Genomic DNA, 24,089 nt, shown 5'->3' with positions numbered 1-24,089 from the left:
TCTGATGTTCCTTAATTTTAGGAAACACCAACATTAGCAGCACTAATACCAGAAAGAAAAGTACCCAACAATATAACCATGTCATTAACGGTCCCAGAAAATTTTAGATCATTCCTGACATTTATTTAGAAAGATATCTAAAATATTTTGTTGGGGAGAAAAGTAAATGCACAATTTTACTTTTTCACCTGTTAAGCTGGCTGCTGGAAGACAACACACAGGGATGTCGGGGCAGAAAAACACAGAGAGATTTTCTTTATAGAGAACAAACAAGACTCAGTCCATTCTTTGTGTGACTTGGAAACAATTTCCTCCCTACACATATGAAATAGTAAAAAAGCACCCAAAAAACCAGAAAACCAATAACAAAGACGGAAAATTAGAAAGTTGTCGTTCATATCTAACAAAAATATTGTAACTTCAATATGTATGAAAATGCAATGTTTTGGAGCTTAAGAGTCAAAAGGGCTAAGATTAACAAGAAATTCAAACCACAAGTATTCAAAATCACTGGAAAAGAAATAGTTCTCCAAGAGACATTCCCCAACTCCCATGGGGTATCAGGTAAAACAGAATTTATTTCCTGCTTTGTTTATTTCACTTTTAAATTTAGTATTTGGGATACAAATTTTCCAAATTTTAAGTGTATCTTTAAATTTCTTTCTTCTTTCTTCTTCATAATAATCCCTAAAGATATAGTGTCAAGAGTACATATTTTGTTGTAAGGAAAAATATTTATTTAAGAGTTTCCCTTTCATTAAAACCCAGCAATGAACTAGAAGTGACTCCAAAGCAGCATTTCAAGGTAAAGAAAAATGCTTCATAACACATCACTGAGACAGGAGATTAAATAAAACTGGATATCCAAAGAAGCCAAAGGAAATACAATAACTGCAGCACTATCATTACTGGTATTGCCATTCATATATCCAGTTTATCGTAGAGTCTTCAGGTTTTAGGAACTCAGACTGTATTAATATAAGTTATCTTTGATACTGTTAACCTGCTTAGTAGGCCATACTAACCTTCTGTATTTGCAATAACACACTTACATTTTTTAAAATACAACAGTGTAGTGATTTGGACAGACCTGTATCATAAAAAGGGCAGTACTGACAAAAGCTCACTGGTGACAGTGCTGGGCTCCTTACTAAAATTTCAGCAGGACTGATTTCTGAAAGCATTGACAGAATTACAAACTGCAATTTCCTTGGAAGTTTGGAGCTCTTAGTTAAATATTTGATCTAGTTTACTCTCACATCCTTATAAAGCCATGAATAGTGTTACTGAAGAACTGCCTCCCTCGTAACTCAGCTCCACACATTGTGTTGTGACTGAGGAGGCAGAGCCAGGATGGAGACAAGAGTCAATCCAGGTAAAACTGAAGCACTAAAGCTGCAGAAGCAAAAAGCAGAACAGAAACTTTCTAAAGTTATGAAGAAGTATTACAGCCTTATTTTGTAAATACAGTTTTTGGAGCCTGCTTAGATTTTGAACTGTTTCAACACAGAGTCTCCCTTATAATTGGAGGCCAGGAACACCTACAGTTCCTGCCCTCAAACGTTGGTTCTCTCCAGTTATTTATGCTTTGGCTCCTTACTGCAATATCACTGGTAATATATTATCCACAGTATATTGATTTCCATGTGCTAATCTCCATCTATGAAGCTCTCAATTTAAGAACCAAGGCCCCCTAAAAATCAAAATGACAGCATGATATCTACTTTTTTTTTTTTTAAATTGTCTGAGCTACCTGAAAGAAGCCACCCTGTAATCACATCACTGCAGTAGATGTCAGTGGAGGGAGACTATTTTGTCAGATGTCCCTCTCTTCAAAAAAAAGAGGAAAAGGAACACTCCTTGGGTGCTCTGGAAGGATCCTCAGCTGTGACATTTAACATCATCCCTGGCAAACAAAAAAATCTTGGTTTATTAATTTTTATCTGTAGGATAAAGTTCACCTTCTCCACCATTTGAGGCACAGAAAACCCGAGTTGTATTGCATGCAGACAGGACTTAACTGATATTTAATGGAATATAAGCAAATATCTACTTCAACTATTTTATGGTTTGTGAACGTGCAGCAGCTATACAGACAGTCTCTCTGGATCATCATTTCTGATACTAATTATTCCTTAGAAAGTAAACAACATGCTCAATTTTGTGCCAAACATAACACACAAACTCCATAAACTAAGGCACAAATGTAAGAAATCACACTGTGTGTTGATGATTATTTAACTAAACTATGAGGAAATAAATCTGTAGTAGTAAAGAAGAATTTTTACTCAAATTTTATTTGAAATGCTGAAACATTAAAACAAACTGTAGAAGAAAAGCAATAAGGAACACGGATATAAACCCTTTTACTGACTTAATCAAGATGATAATTAATTTCATTGACTCATTGACTTATTTGTAATATAAGAGGACTAGAGATGTTCTTACACTGCCATACCCAAAACGTATTTTGCAAAACAATAAGGCATTGTCAATGCAGTAAATTAAAGATATTCACATTCAGGGGAAGGACACACCATTTTAGCATTAGCCTTTCCCTTGGTTTGCTTACACTGATTTTCATAACAGCAAACTTACAGTAAAAACAGGAAATTAAGTATTGGAGAGTAATCTAAATATAAACCACCTCATAGTCTGCTACAGTACTCTAAGGATTAAATGTGTCTCAGAAAGCCTTTACAAACAGTGTATCTGGAATTGTTAAAGTCAATGCATCTGTAAGAATCCCTCAGTTCTTCAATTTGTCAAATAGAGGATGGCTTTTTATTGATTCATTTCTAGGTCACTAAACTTTTGTGGTATTCAAAAGATCTAAAGTGCACCCATATGGGGCTTTTCTGATAGCATCCATTGTACCCTGGCTTCAATTGTGACGTTACTATTCAAACCCACAGCAGTGCAGCTCGCTTTCTTCTCGTAAACAAACAAACAAATCATTTAGCACAGGTACCTCAGCAGCTCACTGATTATTTTAAGGAAACACTTTGCTGATAACGCTTGGACTCAACTATTTTGACGGCCAGGATAAATTTTCAACTGTTCTCTTTGCTTTTCCAAAATTTCCCCAAGAACCACCTTCATTCTGTAACGTGTAGGAACCAACACCTGGGTTCATTTGAGTCAGCCAAACACTTGAGACCAACCTGGCCCAAATCTTTATTCTCTTTGCCTCCACAGCAAAGGGCTGTGCTCTCAGCAGCCTCCATTGGGAACTTCACTTCTAGCTGCTCAGGCACATAAACAAATAAGATTCTTGCAGCTGCAGACCCTTTTCTGGGCCCAGCCACCACAAGTCACCCAGCCCTCCGCAGCTTTCTCCGACTCTTTCTGAACAAAGAGTGTTCCACAGCTAAGGAGCAGGTGAGTAACTAGTGGAGCATAAAACTACACAAGGAAAAGAGGTTATTTACCTAGAAGTTATGCATATTGTCTCCGGGACAAAACCTCTTCTGATCCTACAGATAAGGACATAAATAAAATAGTTTATTGTGATTGTTACCCTTTGGTCTCCTTCCACAAGAGCATTCTTTCATGGCTGGAACTGTCACGGAGAAAAAGCAGCACTGTCAGTATGACTGCAAAGAATTCCAACATATACCCACGTGGAATACTAAGGATAAAGACCAATTCCTATTTATGGCCCTTTTCACCACTACACTGGATACATAAGAGACATTCTCAACACCTTTGTGCACAGACTGTCTGTAGCTACTACTCAAAGAAATTCGTGGGTCACAGAATTAGGTGTAAAATTTTAAGGCCCTGGATTTTATCTAGGGCACAGAAAACAAAGGGCAATCAGTGAGACACTGATATCACTAAGGCACCGCAAATATATAATTTATGCACAAATTAAGGAAAAAATGGAATTATAAAAATTGATATGTAAATATGTGACTGATATGTAAATAATAAAAAAGTCTCTAGTTATAAATACCCCCTCTGCACAGAGATATTCATGTTTCAGGAGAGGGATACAGAACAAGCTCTAGAACTTGAGGAGGAACAAAAAGTCAGGAACGAAATCTACCACAAGATAACAAACACGTACAGATCATATTTATAACACCCGACTTTTAAACACCAGCATAATAAAAAACAGGAAGGTCTTTGAAAAAGTCCAGCAGTAATTTGTAGTATCATTGCTTAAAACGGTGGGAGCTGTAAAAAGGGAAAAGTAGGACTGCAACAATGTAATGTACACATAGCTTATTTTTTTTCCCTCTGTACAAAGTCTAGACAGGTTGCCCTAAAGCTGCCAAAAGCCTGTCATAGCCTATCAGTATCGATAATTTTTTCACCAGATAGTTCTACAGTAGGGTCCTGTGACCCAAGGTGTGTCTTTCTGTGGCTATGAAACATCTCTCTGAACTGCTGCAGGTTATAAGATGCGATTATTTTAATAATCTGAAATTCCATTTAAAAGATACTTTTCCAATGTCCACATTTACTGAGCTGGAGGGGATATACTTTGTGTCACTTGCATTTAATTAGCACATGCCAAAACGGAGTTGTCAAACATATAAGTTACAATATTTGGCATTTGGCCATACTTCAGGAGGGCGAATTCTGGTAACTGGTATTTTGTAGAATTATATTCAGCAAATCACTGTTTTGTACCTCTCTTGAGATTATCTTTTTCAGCTTCAAAAAGAAGATAAATTCAGTTATATTGACAAGTGAAGAGAGCTCTTACCAGTCAGGTTAAATTGCATGTCTAACAAAAATAATAGTAGCTAATTAAAGTAGCTGAAACTGCTTCAAGGCTTAGAATGTACAAGTATAGACCTGCTTTTAACCAGACATCTTTAACTTTTAATAACTGACCTCAGCTACCAACAAAAACCCTCTACTGATAATCTTTAAAACATTTAGCTGTCAGTGACCTTGTCAAAACTAGAGCATCTTAGAGGTAGGTAAGAATAGGCTCTTACAGGGTACCCAGGAGAGATCTATTTGAGTAACTCACCACGCAGAATGTGTCACACAAACAAGGCTTATGTTTAAAAAACAAAGTAACATCCTTATGGAAACTCTTCCCCAGGCTGGCAAAACAGACACAAAACAGGTTGAAGTACATGGGAGATGGGAGGAGGGAAGGACTGTGCTTAATCAGCAGCCACACAACTTGTTTTGGAAGGGAAGATTCTTCCAGAAGGCTGAAAGTGGTCTCACATTTACATGGAACAAACTGGTCTGATGGTGTCACGTCAGAATGCTTGTTACAAACCCACTACAGTAAGATTTCTTGAAACTAAAGGACTAGTTAAAATCCTAAAAATTCTTGTTGCATGAACAAAAGGCAGGAAGTTTCAAGCTCCTCTAGCAACCAGGATCTTGCATGAGATTACCGTATGCCTCAGCTCTCTAATTCTCATGTAATTAAAACACTGTCAAAAGAATATACTATAGAATTAAGTTCAACCGAAAATCACGGTGCTCTTTATTATGAATTGAGTTTAAAAAACTGCACACTTAGATTTCAAGCAATATTTTACTGTCTTAGCAAGTAACCTGTGCCATTACTACATCTCAGAACACAACAGTTAAAATAAATATTTTAATACCCTGAATCTACTATTATTTGGTTAAATTAACCAAGATAATGTGTCAAATAATGAAGATGAGCATTTAATTTGCAAAGGGAGCTAAGCTAAAAGTAATGCAATTTATTCTTGCCTTAGAGAATGTTGAAGTAAGGGGGAAGAATTTAACCTTTTTATAACACTTGGAGTACAACACAGAAAGATCTTCCTAGGAGGTTTATCACTGACAGCTTCAATCCTGATAATATTAAGCTTGCCTAGACTAATCTCATGACAGAATTTTTTGGTATACTGACAGGATATTCTAACAATGCAACTGTAATTCTACCTGCACCAACTTTAAAAATGAGTCTAAAAATTTTTAGACTAATGAGTCACGAATAAATATAGTTCCTGCTTTAAGACTTCTTGTATATAATTATATGTTTCAAAATAACACAGGTCTTATTTGGGGAAAGAAATTAGTTTTCAGATCTGAAGGAGACGTTCTCCTTCGCGCTGAGTTTAATATCAGATCACAAACACACAACCGACGTAAGGGTAAGTCAATTAAAACCTACCATGGGTATTGCCAGCCACGAGCTCAGAGGAGAGGCAAAAAAAAGGTAAAATTCCTGCCATGTTCACATCATTTGAGTCCTGCCATGTCTTCCATCAGAACACAAAGCTCACTGCCTGTGTACTCGCTTCATGTGGTGCCACTGAGCTCAGGCCAAGTGGGTTCATCTGATGCCACCCAGTTTGTCTGCTGGAACGGGCAGCAAATATTGCAATGGGAAGACCAAACAAAATCAATCTAGTCTCATAATCTCTGATCTGTATGTAAAATAGAACAGGATCTAACATTATTTTTTCCTTCTTCCTTTAGCACAGCAAGATTGCAGCTCTTCTCCAACTGAAAATGGCTTGAATTAGGCAACGTCGGTTATTTTTTTCTGGCAGACAACTATTCAAATTACTTAAGCTGCACCACAACATACACTCATTTGTATACTTTATGTAAAAATCAACATTTTCTAAGATTCAGTGACACATCAATAACTGTCTCTAACGATGGATAAAATGCAGAAATAAAAACTAGCCGTAAAGTAACAACAAGCCACAGTAAGAGGCAGAGTAATTAGCTTGCTCAGTGGCAAACAGAAAATGTTTTCCAGCCTCTAGTGCAGGTTACATGAGCCCTATAAACAACAGAAGATAACACAATGTAATTCCTATAGTGGCTAAAAGAGATTTAAAAGAAGCTTTCCCCTGCTTAGTTCTTTAGTTTTAAAACCAATTCAAAATATTGCAACCACTCGAAATACTTAACCAAAATTTTAGATACAATCTCCCAGGTGATGGGTGTCATTCCACAGCAAAACTAAACACATATAAAATATCAGGACCACAATGTTTTCATCCCTTTCAGAAAACAAATGAAAATTACTTTTTTCTTACTCTGGAGCACAGTTTTTCAGATTTTGTCCCTAAACTCCAATTTTACAATTTTACACTGATTCTTATCCTGTTAAATTCTTCACTCAGGATTTAGCCAAAATGATGCTTTACTGCACTTTCAATCTTCTGCAAGAAACTGGCCTTTTTAAGTGTAAAAACATCTTTTTTATTTTTATCTGCATGACTTTACCTACAATTTCATACCTATTGGTGGCTGTCTTCCTGTCATCCACGTTTTAACTTGAAATAATAATTAATTTTTAAGTATTTAATGGAGGATTTGGGGAATTTAATATGTAGGCACTCAGACATTGCTTCTTGTATCTCAGACAGCTTTCCAATGGGACAGGTTTTTGTCAGTCCTACAAATAAGGAAATTGAGGTACTTTACATCTTATTCAGTGGGAGAAAACAATCACACAACTTTTTAGTTGTGTGAACTCCAACAGTTCAGAGATATTGCAGCGACTGGAAAACTGTTGTCCCTAGGATCCTAATTTTTTGTTCCAGCAACTTGGTATGAAAAGGTAGTATCAAATTTGTCACACTACTCAAGATGTGAGCTCAGATTACAGATGCAGATGTTTTCCACATAAGTACATGTATTTTTCTAATAACTCTTCTTTTTTTTCCTCCCTGTAGTATCAGTTCTTTTTGCTACAGGGAAAGTAACAAGCTTGAATGTTTCTCATAAGAACCTCATAAGAAAGGTTCTCATAAGAACCATTAATCTGATAAACATTTAAAAGGAATTATTAAGGAAAGCTGGGCAATGGAGCTGCAGTGGAGATGTGGTCCCACACAGCTGCAATTTGGTCTGCAAAGGGAACTCTGCTGTCACTTATTAAATCATCTCTGTGTGCCTCATCCACATCCTCACAGAAAGCCTTCCATCATCTTTCAGCTGATTCTGGCAACCAAAAGATGAAAAGATGCTGTATTAAGTATCTTCCTCAGACAGCCAAACTTAAAAAAAACAACAAACAACAAACCCTTAGTGATGATAAACAGTCTGAATCTTACAGGAAATCAAATAGTTTGGAAATTTGAATACTTTGCTAGGAAGTCCTGGAATGTGCTGAACACCATCCCTTCAAACAGAATTCTGTGGTGTTTTTTGTGTGTCTAAAATTAATTGAATAATTCTTGAAATAGGCAACAGTCCACTCTGAAGGCTACACAGAGTGAATGGACCTGAGAGTTACACTTCCTTAAAGTCTGACTCCAAAAAACAGTGAAAAGATAGGCTATTTAATGAATGCATTAATATATATTCTATACTAACCAATGAGAAGAAGGGTTCCAACAGCTACGCCTCCACCTGGAAACAAAACAAAATGAAGAATAAAGTAAGACTTCATTTTAATACTATGTTAGAGAACAATTAACTTTTCTTAGTTTATAAGTCAAAGAAAGGTGATAACGGGGAATTTAAAAATATAAAAGTGAACAACATTTTAATTACCTTTGCAATACTTACTACAATTCTCTATTATGAAATAATTATACATTACATGTAATTACATACTGCACATTACAATTACTTTCACAATATACTGTACTATCATCATTGTGGTAAAAAGATCCTGCAGAGCTCTGCAGAACTACACTCAAGTACCACAGTAGTGATGTGTGGTCTGAGCCAGCAGATTTTTACTTGGGTGACTCAAGCGAGTAAACATGCTACAAATTAAATTCATATTAATCACTATCAAGGGGTATTCCTTTGTACCAAGAAGCATGTAAGCAAAGTGACATACTAAGAAGCTAGAAAATTCCCACCCAAGGCTTTGAGGCAAAAATCCTGGCTCCACTGCTTTTTTATCTTGTTACTGAAAACAGACGTGGCAGTGAGATAGGCAGGATTTCACCCACTGAAACCCAGACTGACAGATCATAAACATCTAACACACATCTGAAAAACCAGATGCTAGTAAAGTCTTTCATAGCATGTCTAGGACATAACAACAATTCTACGAATTCCTTTACAAAGGCAGTGAAAGAAGAATTCATATTTTATTTTAGGTGAAGAGTAAATTGGCTTATAATCTGAATTCCAAGAATTACAATAGTGGAAAAACTTGACATCAGACTATTTCATTTAACAATTATATGATTGTGACAGGAAGGTTAAAAATTCCTGGAAGTGTTCCAATGGCCCTATGTAACCAGCCTATTGAAGTGTTTTGTGTGAAGGGAATTGCAGTATGCCACCTGCAACTACATACTGATTTAAAACTTAGGAGCAAACTGAATCACATTGGCACAACATCCAAAGCTCCAGAAGTTAATTCTGGACTGCACAGATGCACTCTAGTGCATAGATGGACTCTAGTGAACAGGATCATTCACTTTATAAATTTATAAGGGTTCATTAAACTTCACTTAAAATGATTCCCATGGGAGTTGGACCACCTTCTTAATCTTTATAGCTCTGCTGGTGGGACTACAAATGTCTGCAGCACTTGTAATGTTGAATTACCCAGGAGAGAAAAAGCAAAGTTCTTTCCCATAGGCTGAATAAGTTGTTGCATAGTATCACACCTGAACTAAAACCACAACAGGATCACTTTGTCATCGTGCCACGATGCACCACGATTTGAGCAGCACATGGCAGTGACAGTGTTTAGTCACATACTAATTTCATCGTTGCAGATTTTTCAAGCTATGCTCCCAAGTCAAGACGTACAAATGCCTCAAATATTTACAGCTTGACACAGAAAATATGATCAAAGCAGCCATAAGTAATGTATTACCTCAAGGCAATAAGGACATAAAAACCTCAGCTATAAAAAGTTCACCTGTAGCCACAACAGAAGCAGTGTCTCTTCTGCTCTTAAATCGCTTGCACAAGAGAGAATTTGTTTGTCAAACACTATGACAGTGCAGTCAAAATTCTCACAAGCTGTATTTTCAGATCATCAATGGTACTGTTTCTTTCTACAAGCCAGAGCTGTAACATGTGCACACACCCTGTTTGCTGAAGGCCAGCTCAGGTCAGAGGACTGGCTTTACATTATCAGGTGCAGTGAACAGTTTGAACAAGTGTGTTCTATTAGATGGGATGTAAAACTATTGCAGTTACAATGGTTACATATTCATATTATAATTAGTAACAATAATAGTAAATTAAGCAAAAAACAGGTGACAGGAAAAAATAGCAGGAACGCTGATGGAGTGAAAAAGGAAGAGGTAAAATCTTTGAGTTTCCCAAGAAAGCTGCTGTGAACTTGTTATTCTTCCTAATTTTGCTACTTTACTTTTTCTTTGCCAGTGTCTAAGGCAGTAGCACACATAAACAACTAAGCAAGATTTGTAACTTTCCACATTGCCACTTACAGCAAAGAGATTTAGGATCCTATGGACAGAAACACAACAAACTTTGCATGTTGAGAAATGTCCCGACTGTTTTCAAAGCGTATCCCTGATCTTTTTTTTTCAAGCAGCTTGAAACAAAACACTCCACACAAGGCATGTGATTATTATAGTATACAATAGTTGCAGCTCATTACAGAGAACTGCTTTGGCACAAATCAGGCATATATGGTCTTGAAAGTAAAACCTTGGAAGTAAACTTGACTATAAAGCCTGAAAATGCAGCGCCCTAATGGTAAGGTGGCATTTGAAATCCAGCACTCATCCAACACTTCTTTTCCAAAGGAAATGCATTGCTTAAGAAGAGTGACCAACGATAATGTAACAATCAGCCTCTAGCTGTAGAGTAAAAGAAATCCCTCCATGTATCCTCTGCCTATTCCTCTCTTCAGAAGTTCCTCATTACACCTGTGTCTGATAACACCACGCTTTCCCTTACTCACTCCTGAGCTGTATCTTCATGTCTGACAAATAAAGCTGTATCTGGGTTACAGATTCTGAACCAGGCAATATTAAATTCAAGCCCAAAGCCAGAGATTTAGAAGACTGCCTGCTGACTGTTAAAAAATATGTCTATGAAACATAGACTAAGAGAGTTTATAGCAATTTCCACTGGGAATTTGTACCAAAAAAAAAAGGATTGTCCTCTGTCCCTGGTGACAATAAAAATTAAATATTTTGTGCAATTATTTAAATGCTAGTGAGCAAGACAAAATAAGGAAAGTAAGAGCACTCTTTAAGAAACACATAAACAGCATTCTGCAACACATTTATGAAGCATTTCCACACACACACGCAGAGAAAGGACAGGAAGGAGACCAAGCACAACACTTCCACCAGCACAGTGGGCTCAGTCAGTTGGTCAAAGGATGTGATTATCCCCTTTACTCATTAGATCACATCTGGAATACGAGGTCCAGTTTTGAGACACTCAGTACAAGGAAAAAGTATAAATAAGCTGAAGCGAGAAGTAAAGATAAAGTACAAGAAAGAAGTAAAGATAAAGTGAAGTGAGAAGCAAAGATAAACTGAAATGAGTCCAGTGGAGGGGAGCCAAGATGGGGCAAATGACCTAAGAGAAGGGGCTGAAGGAATTGGGCTTGTTTAACCTGGAGAAGAGAGGAAGGTTGTGGGATGGTACCTAAGAGAAGCTACTGAGCAGACAGCTGAGCTCTTAACTGAGGGAGGGCAACAAAAACCAGGCATCAACCAAAGCAGGAAAAGTTCCCAATGGATATAAGAAAGAATAAAACTCCCTACAAAAATAAGTGAGCATTGGACCGGGTTGTCCGGAGCTGCTGCGAAATCTCTGCCATTGCAGATTTTCAAGACTAAACTGGACAAAGCCCTGAGCAAACAACTTGGAATTTGGTGCTGAGCCTCCTTTAAGGCTGCAGAAGGCAAATTCTTGAGGTCCTTCCCCAGTCTCCAAAATCAGTGATTTTGTACAGATGGTCTGTCTCCACAAATGCCTAATACCTGGAACTAATGGAAACTTTTTTATAGTCACCATGTTTGGCACAAGTCTTTCCTGGCCTACCCACTCAGCCCCCAGAAATCAGTGATTCAAGGGCTAGGAGCTTACCAAAGGTTTACACAGGAATATAGACTTTTACAGCTTTACAAAGATGCCAGAACCCAAAAACTATCTTAAAAGTATTTCCACAAGTTGCTATTCCTAGGGTTGAAAAACTTCCTTGATATTTAAGTATAAAAATTAGCAAGGTCAGGGAATTACTAAATATTTAAAAGACAAGGAAAATGTACTTCAGAAGGGAGCCTGGGTTCATTGAAAGTGTCCTCAGTTTCCATGACAAACCACTAACTGTGTGTGCAAGTGCCTGGAAATTTAGGAGACTGCCACCATGGGAGCTGTCCACATCTTCTGAGCCAGGCTGTGCAAAATCCACTGTTTATAACAGGGAACATGAAGAAGAACTGGAATTTTCAAAGCAAATCGTCTATTTATGCAATTAAAGGGTTTCACAAATTACACTCAATGTAATACTTCTCTCTTAAAGGAGGAAGAGCCTTCTCCACAACGATTCTAATCCCTGATGAAAGTACAGACATGCACAAACGATACACAGGCTGCGAAAAGTTCTTTATAAAATGGATACAACTTTTATACTTATCATTACTCATACAGAATATCCTTAGAAAAAAAAAGCGGTATATTCCTATATTCCATATGCTCCAAGGATGAATGAACAAAGCTAAAGTACCTAAACTACCTAAAAGTAGTTGAGGTACGTTGATGTACACTAAAGATGCATTTAGTGAGCAGTTAGTAAAGGGATCACACAGCCCTAGTGCATACAGACAAAACAGTGCAATTAATTAGTTCCCAATCCCATAAAGGTGCCAGTTCATGCCACAGATGATAACACAGCAACAGCCACAACAGATCAGTCCACGGGACCCTCTTGACACTGCGAGCAGGCAAAGGCAGAGGCACAGGCAGCACAGCCCCACACCAGCGCAACCCCTCCAAACGGGGCATCTCAGTGATGCCGCTGCGACAGAAAACCCCGTCCGACACATCCCGACCAGTGCCACGCCGGAGAACCAGAACTACACCACTCGTTAATCCAGCGAACGCGGCTTTCAAAGCCGAGCCCTTCAGCGCCCTTATGTGACAGTGCCCGCGGAACGCGACGGGGACGCGGTGCCCAGGGGCGCTCAGCCACTGCCCGGGGCGACGGCAGGGCACGGCAACCTGCGGACCCCTTCCTGCCTTGCCCCTTCCTCCTTCCCCCCGCCCTCCTCCCAGTCCCGGGAGCTGCGGGGAGGAGGGAGAAGCCTTGCGGGAGCCGCCGCGGGGTCACGGGGGGCGCAGGGCGGGCAGGGCCCGGCACGGGGGAGGGAGGGAGGGAGGGGGGCAGCGCCGGGTCCCGGTCCCGCTCCCACCAACCTAGCACACAGTCGAGGGAGGGCAGCCCGCTGGAGAGCAGCAGCTGCCCGTGTCGCAGCGCGGGCCGGGTGCCCGGCAGGGCGGCAGGGCGGGCTCCGGCCCCGGCCCGGCGTTGGAAGCTGGTTGGGCCCCGCGCCCCGCCGGCCACCGCCATGTCGGGTGCGGGCAGCGGCAGCGGCCGGGCACGCCGGGAGGGCCCGGCCCTGCGCTCTGCGCCAATGGGAGCGCGGCTCCCAGAACAGGCACCCAATGGGAGGCCGCGGTGTTGGCAGGTGGGGGGCGGGAGGGGCGGGTAAGGGCTGAGGCGCCCGGCGGCGAGCGGGGAGGTGAGAGCGGGGTCGGGGCTGAGAGAGCGGGAGGCCGGGACTGAGCGGGGCTGGGACCGGCTCGAGGGGTGCGGTGCGGGTGCTGCGGAGGGCTCCTCCCTTCTCCCGGGGGTGTCCGCAGGGCTGGGAGCGCAGCGGTGTGAGGGGACGGGCTCACGCCCTGTCGGCATCGGCCCCTTCGCAAAGAGCCCGGGAGGAAAAACTGCTTGTAAAACGTGTGTTTACCTTATTGCGTGTAAAGTAAAATGTGAGTATGCTCGGAGTCCCCGTCCTGTTCGTAAACAGCCGCGGACACATAAATAAACGTGTGATTTAATACCGTAACTTGGGAGCGAGATCTCGCATCGGTGTGGTGGGCCTGCACCAAGACCTGTGGTAGAAAAAGTTAAAGACATTAAAGTTTGTGTTTTGCTTTGTCAGTGAACGCTTTATGTTGTAGTGTTCTGAATTTAAGAGAAATCCCTGTCAGTATAAAGGATAGCCACTGTCACAAGTATTTTATGTTTCTTTTTCATCTGTTGGTGATTCAGATGCGTCCCAAGCTGCTTGAAGACATTTGCGCACAGCAGAATATAAAAGTGAGGTTCTGGTGTTATAATTCTTCACCCTCACACTTTGATTTCAATGAACAATTTTTGCTGCCGTTATAAGCCATGTTTTTGAACACCTGTGTTCTTAGAACTTTCTGTTTATATTAATAAAAAAAAAAAAAAGAAATCCTCATGTTAAATATTAGCAGCTTGAAAGGGCAACAAATATGTGGGCAGTCCTGAACCTCAGAGTTTTTCCTTCATATCCAATTCAAATTTAGGAGTGTGAAGCTTTAGTATTATGTTTTCCTAGTGAAATGGCATTCCTTGTACTGCTGGCCAAGCTTTTTTACATATTAAGCAGTGATCAGTTTAAGATTTCTTGCCATGAGTATCAAGAGGTTGTCTTAATGTTTTGTCTTAATGTCTTTAATAATTTATTGTTCAGTATAAGAAGTATCTGCTCTTAGGGGAGAAAATCCAAGGGCACGTTTGAAAACACGGCAAGAAATAAATATACCTATTAAATTTCACTTTTGGAATGTCTGACTAATGGGTTGTGAATATCTGGAATAGGAAAGACTAACAAAATAAAGGCCTAAAGCATAATTCACAGTTCTTTTAAAAGGGTTCAAGAATCCTTTAGTGGGATCCTGGGGTGTAACGTCTGTGTTAATTGAGGGAGGAGGCTTAAACTTACAGAGAGTTCTCCACTTCTAAAACATCACAGTAACTCTTCCATTTCTTACTGTACTGTCATTCTGGAGTCCAAGTACCTAAATATTTCATGTGTGAGTGCTTGGAGATGTGTGTAACACTTAAAAACTGCAGTACATGTATTGGAGGACTTTGTTACAGAAGCTTGTAACCCCATGGGGATGTCTTTGCCAAGTCACTGCTCACCTGTCAGAAAGGGAATCCAATGACTGACCACACGCACTCAATCTCAGGGATGGTTTTTTTTCCCCATTCCAAGCAGTACAATTTCCTTTTGTTACTTCAGTGGCACAAAGTGTTTCCTTACTTGTTTTTTAAATAAAATACACTGCTTGAAGTTGTATTAACTTTACAGGATAGGTGTAATCATACACCCAGGGCTGAGCCCTCTCTTTGGTTCTTCCATTTCTCATTGCTGCTTGACTGACATGCAGTTTTTAAACTTTTTTTTTTCCCTTTTTTTTTTTTTTTTACCTCACTTTCCTGCAGGGCAACTAAAGCTGGAGGCAAAATAATTGTCTCTCTTTTTTTCTTTTCTCTTTCATATTGGAGCCCACATAATGAAAGTATTTTGCAAATGGGAACTGCTGCTACCGGTTTTAGTATTTCTTGAAGAGAGTGCAGGTTTACTGGAAATCTGTGATTCAGGGGCTGATGTAGTCGGTCAATGTTGCAAAAAGAGGAAGTTTCACCTCCTTTTCCTCCTCTATTTCCCCTCCAGCAAACCCTGGTGTTTCTCAGGTCCTTTCTTGAGCTGATTCAGGTCACTAATCTGACTTGGAACTATCGATTGGCTTTCTTAATAGTTTAATTTTATGTCATCCTGCTGAGATGATGCTTTATGGAAAAGGGCGTAGACACACAGTGGGTTTGGACCTTCCAGCTCTTGCTGACTGTGAACCTTGTAGCTATTTCAGAATTTCATGTATTTTCCAACAAAGTGGTATTTTTTGTTACAAATTTTGTCACTTGACGTCCTTCTAAAATATAGAGAAACTGTCTCTTACAATGTAACTTGTAACAGCAGAGACTGTTTCACATATTACAAAAATAATGCCAAAGTAGAAGCAGTTTTTTCAGTATCAGAGCTGAATGTTTAAAATGTGGCAGTAGTTCTGTTTGTGATATTCATTTTTCCTCTGTTTTAACATGATGGATACAGCTCAAGTCCTACTGATTTAGGAAGCAGGTGAAAATAAGCTATTTTTCAAAGATTTTTTTTTTTTTAAGTTTTAACAGTTTGATACAATAAAGCTTTACAACTGAATATTTGCTTATAAAAATACTGCTTACCACATCTGACTTTACCTGTATTTCATTTCAGACAAAGAGAGAAGAAATTATGGAGTTAATTTAAGTATTTTAAAGTCAATGGTGTTTCATTTTCAGGAATAATAATAACTTTTTCACTCTCTCTGAGTGATACTAAAAGTTTGCTTATATTCACCTGTCCAGTTTCCAAAAGGTGAGTTTCCAGCCATTGCAGAAGATCCCTTTAGGATCTGCTGTCTGGCAGAAAGCAAAACCACAGGACATTACTATGTAAAAAACTCCCTTATCCTGAAATGCACATTAGTGGGTAGAGAAGTCCTACTATTCCTGCTCTAGGGATGGAATGGAAATGCAGAGAAACTAAGGAACATGGAGGCTGTTTCAAATGATCAGGAAATGTCTTAGCAAGTTATTCCTTGTCAGAGAGATTTAAACATTTCAGTCTATATTGGGATGTCTTAAACTGTGGAATAATCAAATTCTCTTTCTCGCAGCTCACATGTCGTGTACAACACCTTTATGTCAATTTTAGCTGCAAATCCTGACTGTGCTATGGAAAAGTCAAGCTCTATTTTCATGTTCTTGTAAACTTGCTGATCCAGTTCAGCTGCTTGCCTATGCAAAATGCAGATTCTAAAATGGATTAAGAGGATTTTGGGTGAAAATTCCCTAAGGAAAAAAAATAGAGGGAATACAATGGTGAGTGAGAGAGCAATGGGAATATTTGGGAAAAGGGTATGCTTGGAATTTGATCTGCAGGTATGTTTGACATTTCTCTTCAAAAGCTGTAGCCTGCAGAGTTGGTGAAAGTCCCCAAAACAGCAGCACTTGAAGTTGCTTTGGATATTTTTGGTTGATAAGAGGGAACACTCCTGTCATGGCCTCGCTCTGTCCACCACGTGCAGCCCACGTGGGTTGCCCTTGGAAACTCGTGGGACCTCCAGGTATTGCCACCAGCACTGTGTGTTTCCCAACAAGATGGTGTTGTTGATGTATGTATTTTATTGTCTTTGATTTCAAAGGGATGCTTTTGCTAGGTTTTAATTGTGCCTTACGAGATTCAGCGTGCGCTCTTGTCCTTCTGTGGCAATGGACGAAATGCTGCTGATTTTGGGATAAATCACATCAGCCCATTTTATTTCAAAACCTGCCTGCCTGACCAGTTTTCGGTAATATTTTTCTGTTGGGTTTGTGTATGGGATAGAGAACTAAAAAACCACATCCTATGGCAGTTCTGATTCATAATCTTATTAGTGTTTGCTGTTACCTTGCCAAGCTGCTCCTCTCATCACTTCTGGAATGCGACGGTATTAGACTGTACTGATTAAAGTTTTATAGTCACCAAATCAGATTAGCTCTCGAGTCACCTGACTAGGCTGGGTTTGCAGTCATGTGATCCAGTGCCCTGCTGAGCTCCTGCTGGGAGCTGAAACAAGGTAGTTTGCTTTTGAGATGTTCTTAAGTATCGAACAGCATGGGGCGTGGATTATGGCTGCAAAGAAGATGGCTTCATTTTCCTGATCTTTGAACTAGCCAGAATGGGATAAGTTTGAAAGTGCAGGATCTTCAGGCCATGAGCCAACAACTGGAAAGAATGTTTAATCCTGGAAGCTCTGACACCAAAAGACCTGTTTTTTTTCAGTATGAGAAAGCTTAAAGACTACTTATCCAGTCGGTCTGTGGAAAAAAAAAAAGGATTAGTGGGAGGGTTTAAGACTTACCAGTTGTATGATATTATATAAAACGTGATATGATTTTATTCAGAAAGCCTCTGGATGTTACCAAATGCATCTTTGTGGGTTATACTGAACAACAGCAAAAAAAAGTTTAAACCTGTGTTAAATTTAAAAAGCTCTTTTACAATAGAAGTAAATTAGGAGACATGAGTTAAAGTAGTAAGTGCTGAAGGCAGTAAATCATTTAAGAAGTTATTTAATGTTTCTGTAGCTTCAGATTATGAAATTGTACAGTATAATATTACTGAAACATGCAGAACAGTAATCTTGAACGTGAACTGGAAGTTTAATATACTGTTTTATTAAGCATCATCCAGATTAATGCTGTATGTCATAGAGATTGTTTTCCTTGTGTTTATCATCCTTGGTGAGACCCACAAACATGAAACCTCAGGTTTCCAGTGTACTGGCCAAGTATTCTTGTCACTGTGACTTCCATGGGTGTTCCAGACAGGAATGCTAGCTTGATTATTCAGCTACTACCAACGTAACTTCAGGTAGTGTTGGATCCTCTAACAAGCAATTTTTCCCCTTTTCTTGCCCATCTTGGGTTTGTGAACCACTCAGTCTTTAGTCTGATAGAGACATGCAGAGGAGCAGTGGTTGGATTGGACTGCATTATGTGTGTTAGGAGGAGCTGGATAACACTGTGGATAGGGATGCAGTTCCTGAGCCAGGCCAGGATGATGCTGCTTCTGGCTTTCCCAAGTAGGGATATTGGCCAGTGGCTTCAAAATTGTGTACAACCCTCAGGTTTCACTGAGGACAAAATCCTGCAGGGTCACTGGAACATTCAGACGTATCCAGTGGGCTTCCCTCTAGTTCCATGGCAGTGTGACCATCCATAGCACGGGGGATGAACCAGGATGTGCTGCAGTAAATGATCCTGTAGAGCTCTGGAACTCTGCCTGCTCTGAGCACAGAGACTAAAGCCTTGCTTGCCCTTCAGAAGATATGACTAGAATGACAAACAGGTCATTGAGAGGTAGATGAAGAAAAGGGTCATTTTGGCCTTTAAGTAGTTCAAGAATTTTAAGTTTTTCAGTGAGAGTTATAAAGTTGGGTAAAACACAGGCCAGCAATCTAATAAAACTCACTCTAAAGCCAGATTCACTACTGGCTACTTAAGGAAACTCATAATGTTCCAAATTTGGAATAGTATTGTGATGAAAAAAAGAGAAAAAAGGGCAGAAAACACTGAATATCTGGCCTTTTTTGTAACCAGGCTGTATTTTAGCAAACTGTCATTATTCTTTATCTCAGTGCATTCAGCTCCTTACCTCTCCTATACTGAGCCTGCTCCTCAGTAATGCATTGACATTAGTGTTGACTAGAGTTAGCTTTTGCTAGCTCAGATATTATTAGTGCTGTGATCTTAGCTGGAAGTTTCTTTTATTGTTGAAACCTTTTTATTAGATGCATTTCATAAGAATATAAGGAAAGATTTGATTATAGAAATGTGAATATATCGTAAGAAGATGCTTGAGTTTCATGGCTGCTACCAGTTTTTTCCCCCAGGTACTGTTTTGCATTTTGTCTGAGATTACCTAGGTAAGAGGAATAAAAATAAATCAACATTTAAAGTTTTAGAAGCTGAAACAGATTGAGAGAAACTTAAATATCATCAAGGCCCTAAAAATGACAATACTGTAACTGGTGACTGCAGAATAACTTGCAGTACTGTGTTGTAAATGGACACACCTGAGGTTGTGGTGTCAGTCAGATTCACTGATTGTTTCAAGGTTCTGTCTTGGTTCTGTATGAAAATAGTATTTATGTGTTATTTCATTGCAGTGGGGGAATAATTCATCTGAATTTTTAGTCTTAAGGCTTATTAGAACATGTGTATGTCTTCAGTAGCCATATTTTCATTATTTCTGTGATTCAGAGCTCTGATTGTGTCCCTAGCAAAGGAAGAAAGGTAATTGAGCTTTTTTTTTTTTACATTCCTTTTTATATATCTGAGAAAACTGTTGCACAGTCTCGGACCCTCATCTTTTCACCTTTTCTCGTTGTCAGCTATGCTTCCATTGGTCCAAGAAGTGTGAAGTGTGTGTTTGATCTTGATGTTCTCATGCTGTTGCCAAGCCACAGTGATTTTGTAATAGAACTTCTGGCGTTTCTGACGTGAAAAATCTGAAAATCACCAACATGAAATTGTAGGAAGATGGTCAGTCTTCTCAGCATGCACAGAATATCTGTGGAAGGAGCTGTGTCACCAGTCACCGATTTTCCTTTTAGAAAAGCAATGCATTGTGGAAGGCAGGGCAAGCCAAATTCTGTGCTTTTGGAACAAACCAAGTTAGTAAATTCAGATGAAATAACATCTGATCACTTATTAAAAACTTGAATAGTTTTTAAGAAGGCAGTTCAGGGAGATACGATTTTAGTGAAGTTATACAGCGATTGTTTCTGTACTGGTTTTCTGTTTTACAAGTACTTGTGTTCTCATTTGAAATTTGAATTTGGGGTGGTTGTCTGTGGTAAAATAAGCCATAAAGGCCCTGCTTGGTCATGTGTTTGGGGTCTGTGACAGTGCAGTTTGTGGGGCTGGAGTGTGCTCAGTGCCTTGCAGGTTCTCTGCACCTCAGCATATAATTGGAGAAAGGCACCTCTACTTATTTGATTCACTGAGTAGTCAGTTCTCTCACTTGTTGTGTCAGCTGTATCTTTTACTTTAAACCATCAAATTAAATAATAGTTTATGCTGGCTTTCTGTTTTAGCTCACGCATTTAAAACCTGGAACTCAGATAAAAAGATAAGCTCAGAATAAATTCCGTATATTATTTATGAGTGGGGCAACACATTAGCATGGAGTTCACAATAGATCATATCGCTTTTATTCCACCTTACAAGCTTAGCAGCACAAACAGAATAATCAACATATTATTTGGCTGTCATCTGCCGAACAGAGAGCAGAGATCACAAGGAGGTTTTCCCTAGCTGCAGTGATGGCCTTTTTGTTCCAAGCCCCCATCTGGGAGGGCCATGGTGTGTTATCATATGGAACGCGGGGTTTGCTGTAATCTGCTTAGCTGCACTGCAGTTTGAATCTTTATTCCATGTTTGTGTAATTTATAATTTTAATGAGACCACGGCTCTTGTGGGCTTTGAAATATATTAAAAGCTCTTTTGTGCATATGCTTTTGTTCTTGCTTAATAGGCTCAGTGTATTTAAAACTGATGAATTTTTATTCATGGATTTGGATGTCTGGGGATTAACTTAGACTGAATATCATTGCACTCATCTATTGATGTTTGGAACTTTTTTTATACTTGTATCTTGTAAGTGGAGAAGACCCTACAGAACTTGTGTTTTAAACCAGCTCAGAAATAACTAATAAAATTTTACTAAGCAATGAGAAAAAGTCCTGATTACAGTTTATTTTTACTGCATAAACTCACATGAAATACAATTCTCTGAAAAAAAGTACTTGAATCCATGTACATGTGTGTATTTAGAACGTTGTAACTACAAAGCACTCTGGGAAAGCCGTCAAAATTTTTGTAGAATAATAGTAGTGACAGGCACTTGATTTGCATTTTTCTGTTCAGGTAACTTGAAAATGTAAATACTGAGCACACTTTTGTCTGACTGTGTTGCCTTTCTCCTGTTTTTTAACACGTTTATTAATGCAGAGTGTGCATAAGGTATTTCATTAGAAGGTGATGCTCGTAACTGGAAAGTATTGATGAACATACAGAAGGATTCTTCATTACTGTTCCATTTTTTGACAGTGCTAAAACTACTCTTGTTTTCTGCTTTTGCATTTTTCAAATGTTTAATGGATTGCTTATAGTTTAATTATCTGTCAGGTTTGATTTACTGTTTAAGATCCCATACTGTTCATAAACCACTGTGGAGTCCTCTTCAATGACGACATTTTATTTGAGACCAGCACTGGGGATAAGGTTGAGACAGTTGTGTTTCTTTCTAAACAGTCCTGCTGATGGTGTCCTGAAAGAGGCTGCTAGTTTGATGTGGAGGGGTTTTGGTTTTTTGGTTGTGGTGTTTCTGTTGGATTTGGTGTTTTTTTTACCAGTGAACAATCGTCTTTGCAATGACAAAATATTTTAAGTAAACAGCCTTTTTACTTGTTGGTGCATAGAGGAATTACTTACCCCTCTTTTCTTCACTGTTCCAAGTGGTATTCCCAAAAATACCTTCATGTTTCTTCATGATATGTCAGCACTGGAAGGATGTGTGAGCCAAGGGCAACTTCAGGTTCTATAGGGCTGTAGTTTTTAAGTGCCTAATGTGAAAACTGGACTTGTAATGCCTTGTCTTATTACACTGAATGAATTTTCAAAGTCTGCATGTCTGTGTCTCAGGAAAGTGAAAATATTGAAATTTCAAATGAACGTGTGGCTCAGAATACAGTTATTTGACCCTTGTGACACAGGCATGGGATGTTTCTCAGTTACCAGGAGGGTGACTGTGATGTCTGTCAAACCTTTGGTGTTTGTCATAACTTTGACATTGTTGCAGAAAACTGTGAAGTGAATGTTTCAGCATCCCTGAGAGGCTCAGACCTGCCCATGTATGACCACGCCTTGGCTCAGCTCTCTGGATTTGTTGTTCAGCAAAGATGGGCGTGTGGAGCTCCGGAGGAAGAGACAAGCCCTGGAATGCATCTGGCCATTAACACAGCATTTTGTACGGGGTTGTGGGATTGTTAGGAGTTGCTTCCCAAAGGTAAATAGAACCAGTGAGAACTGCTTTGAAAAATTGCTCATTCTTACGTAGGCAGGGTCTAGTTATTTAACACCAGAGAATTGTGTTATGGGAATTTATATTTACAGGATTGAACTCCTTATCAGCTTGAGATCAGTGGATGGAGGAGCACTTGTTGGAGACAAACTGTCAGTGCCTAGTAGAGATAATGTGTAAAAATAATCTCTTCCAGAATATCAGCAAGCTTTTGCAGATTTGCCAGACTTAATCCAGTGTTTCTTCTAGAGTAAAGCAACAGCTGGAAATACAAAGCAAGTTCTATCTGATCTCCAGCATGGAAAGACCTTCTGAAAATTATTCCTTTTTTTGCCTTAGATGTTTGGAATCCTCAGACTGTAATTAGAATATTGTATTTATTATGTATCTAATATGGGAAGAATCCTGATAAACAAGATATACACCCTTCTCTATTCTAGCACATAGAGCATTAATTTCACGCAGAAGTTTTAAAATAATAGTTTAATATAAACAACAGCTCAAACATAAATATTTGAAGGGCTTAGTCAGGGTGCAGTTTTTTCTTTGGTTTGGGTTTTTGCATTTTTTTAAAAGTGATAATCTCAGAGTAACTCGGTGGGAAAGAGATGGTGCAAGTTACGGGATTGCCTTGTGTAGAGAAAGGTGTCTGGTAAGAAGTGGAGAATGTTAAGAGGAGAGTTTGTTATCTAAGGAAAAACTGATAAACTGTCACTAAATATTCAGTGAAATTCCGGAATTGGGAAGTGTAACATAAAGCAAATGTGACTGGAAATTTTTTATGAAAGTGAAAAATCCGTTTAGTATCAAGTCCAGTAATTTGTTTAATGGCACTTCCAGTGCCTGCAACTTCGATTTTCCTGCATTTAAAAATTTGGCACCACATGTTAAACTGCCTTACCCAATGCTGTTGGTTTTCTGGAAATGATAAATCTGCTCATTGATTTCCTAATTTTATTATGTACACAGTTAATTGTAATCCAAGATTACAGCAAACAAGACGGTAATTTCTGGACAACCTATGTGCATTTCCCTCGGAGTGTGAGTGTTACAGAAGCAAAGAGTACAAAGAGAATACCATTTGTGCTATCCTCACAGGAGCTGTCAATAAAAGATGTAATAGGGGATTTAGGAATCTGGAAATGGCCAACTAATTTATGTGAATCTATTTTATTTCAGCTAGAAAGCCCAAGCTCTGTTTCGTCTGCACTGCATATTGCAGAGCACAGGCTGTCTATAGAAAACCAGGCGGCTGCATATGGATAGTCCCTTGATATCATTCACTTGCTGTGTAATCTTATTATGCAAAGTTCTAATCTTCACCTAGAATGAATGCCTCTGGGTCAGAATATAGTCATATCAGGGTTTTTGAGGTCATGTTTTGTGATCCTTAGCTTATTCTTCTAAGTAGAGCTGGGATTTAAAGAGTATTCCCCAGACACTAGCAGAGATAGACGGCAAAACCTGCTGCCTTTTTGGAAGACAAGACCAACATGAGGT

At 39.2% G+C, this 24,089-nt stretch overlaps 1 protein-coding gene across 1 annotated transcript in view; it reads right to left on the bottom strand.

The window, feature by feature from the left end:
- ELP4 (elongator acetyltransferase complex subunit 4) overlaps positions 1-13,792 on the bottom strand; it is a 144,297-nt gene extending 130,505 nt beyond the window's left edge. Inside the window, exons 1-2 of the mRNA XM_027705331.1 lie at positions 13,297-13,792; positions 8,293-8,328 (exon numbers count right to left, since the gene is read on the bottom strand). Of these exons, the coding sequence (XP_027561132.1) occupies positions 8,293-8,328; positions 13,297-13,792 (532 nt within the window). The remainder of the gene's footprint in view (positions 1-8,292; positions 8,329-13,296) is intronic.
- Between the last annotated feature and the right edge of the window lie 10,297 nt (positions 13,793-24,089).

The sequence above is a fragment of the Neopelma chrysocephalum genome, unplaced genomic scaffold (assembly GCF_003984885.1).
Source record: "Neopelma chrysocephalum unplaced genomic scaffold, ASM398488v2 Primary Assembly neopelma1_323, whole genome shotgun sequence".
NCBI lineage: Eukaryota > Metazoa > Chordata > Aves > Passeriformes > Pipridae > Neopelma > Neopelma chrysocephalum.
This window is presented reverse-complemented; position numbering and strand designations above follow the sequence as displayed.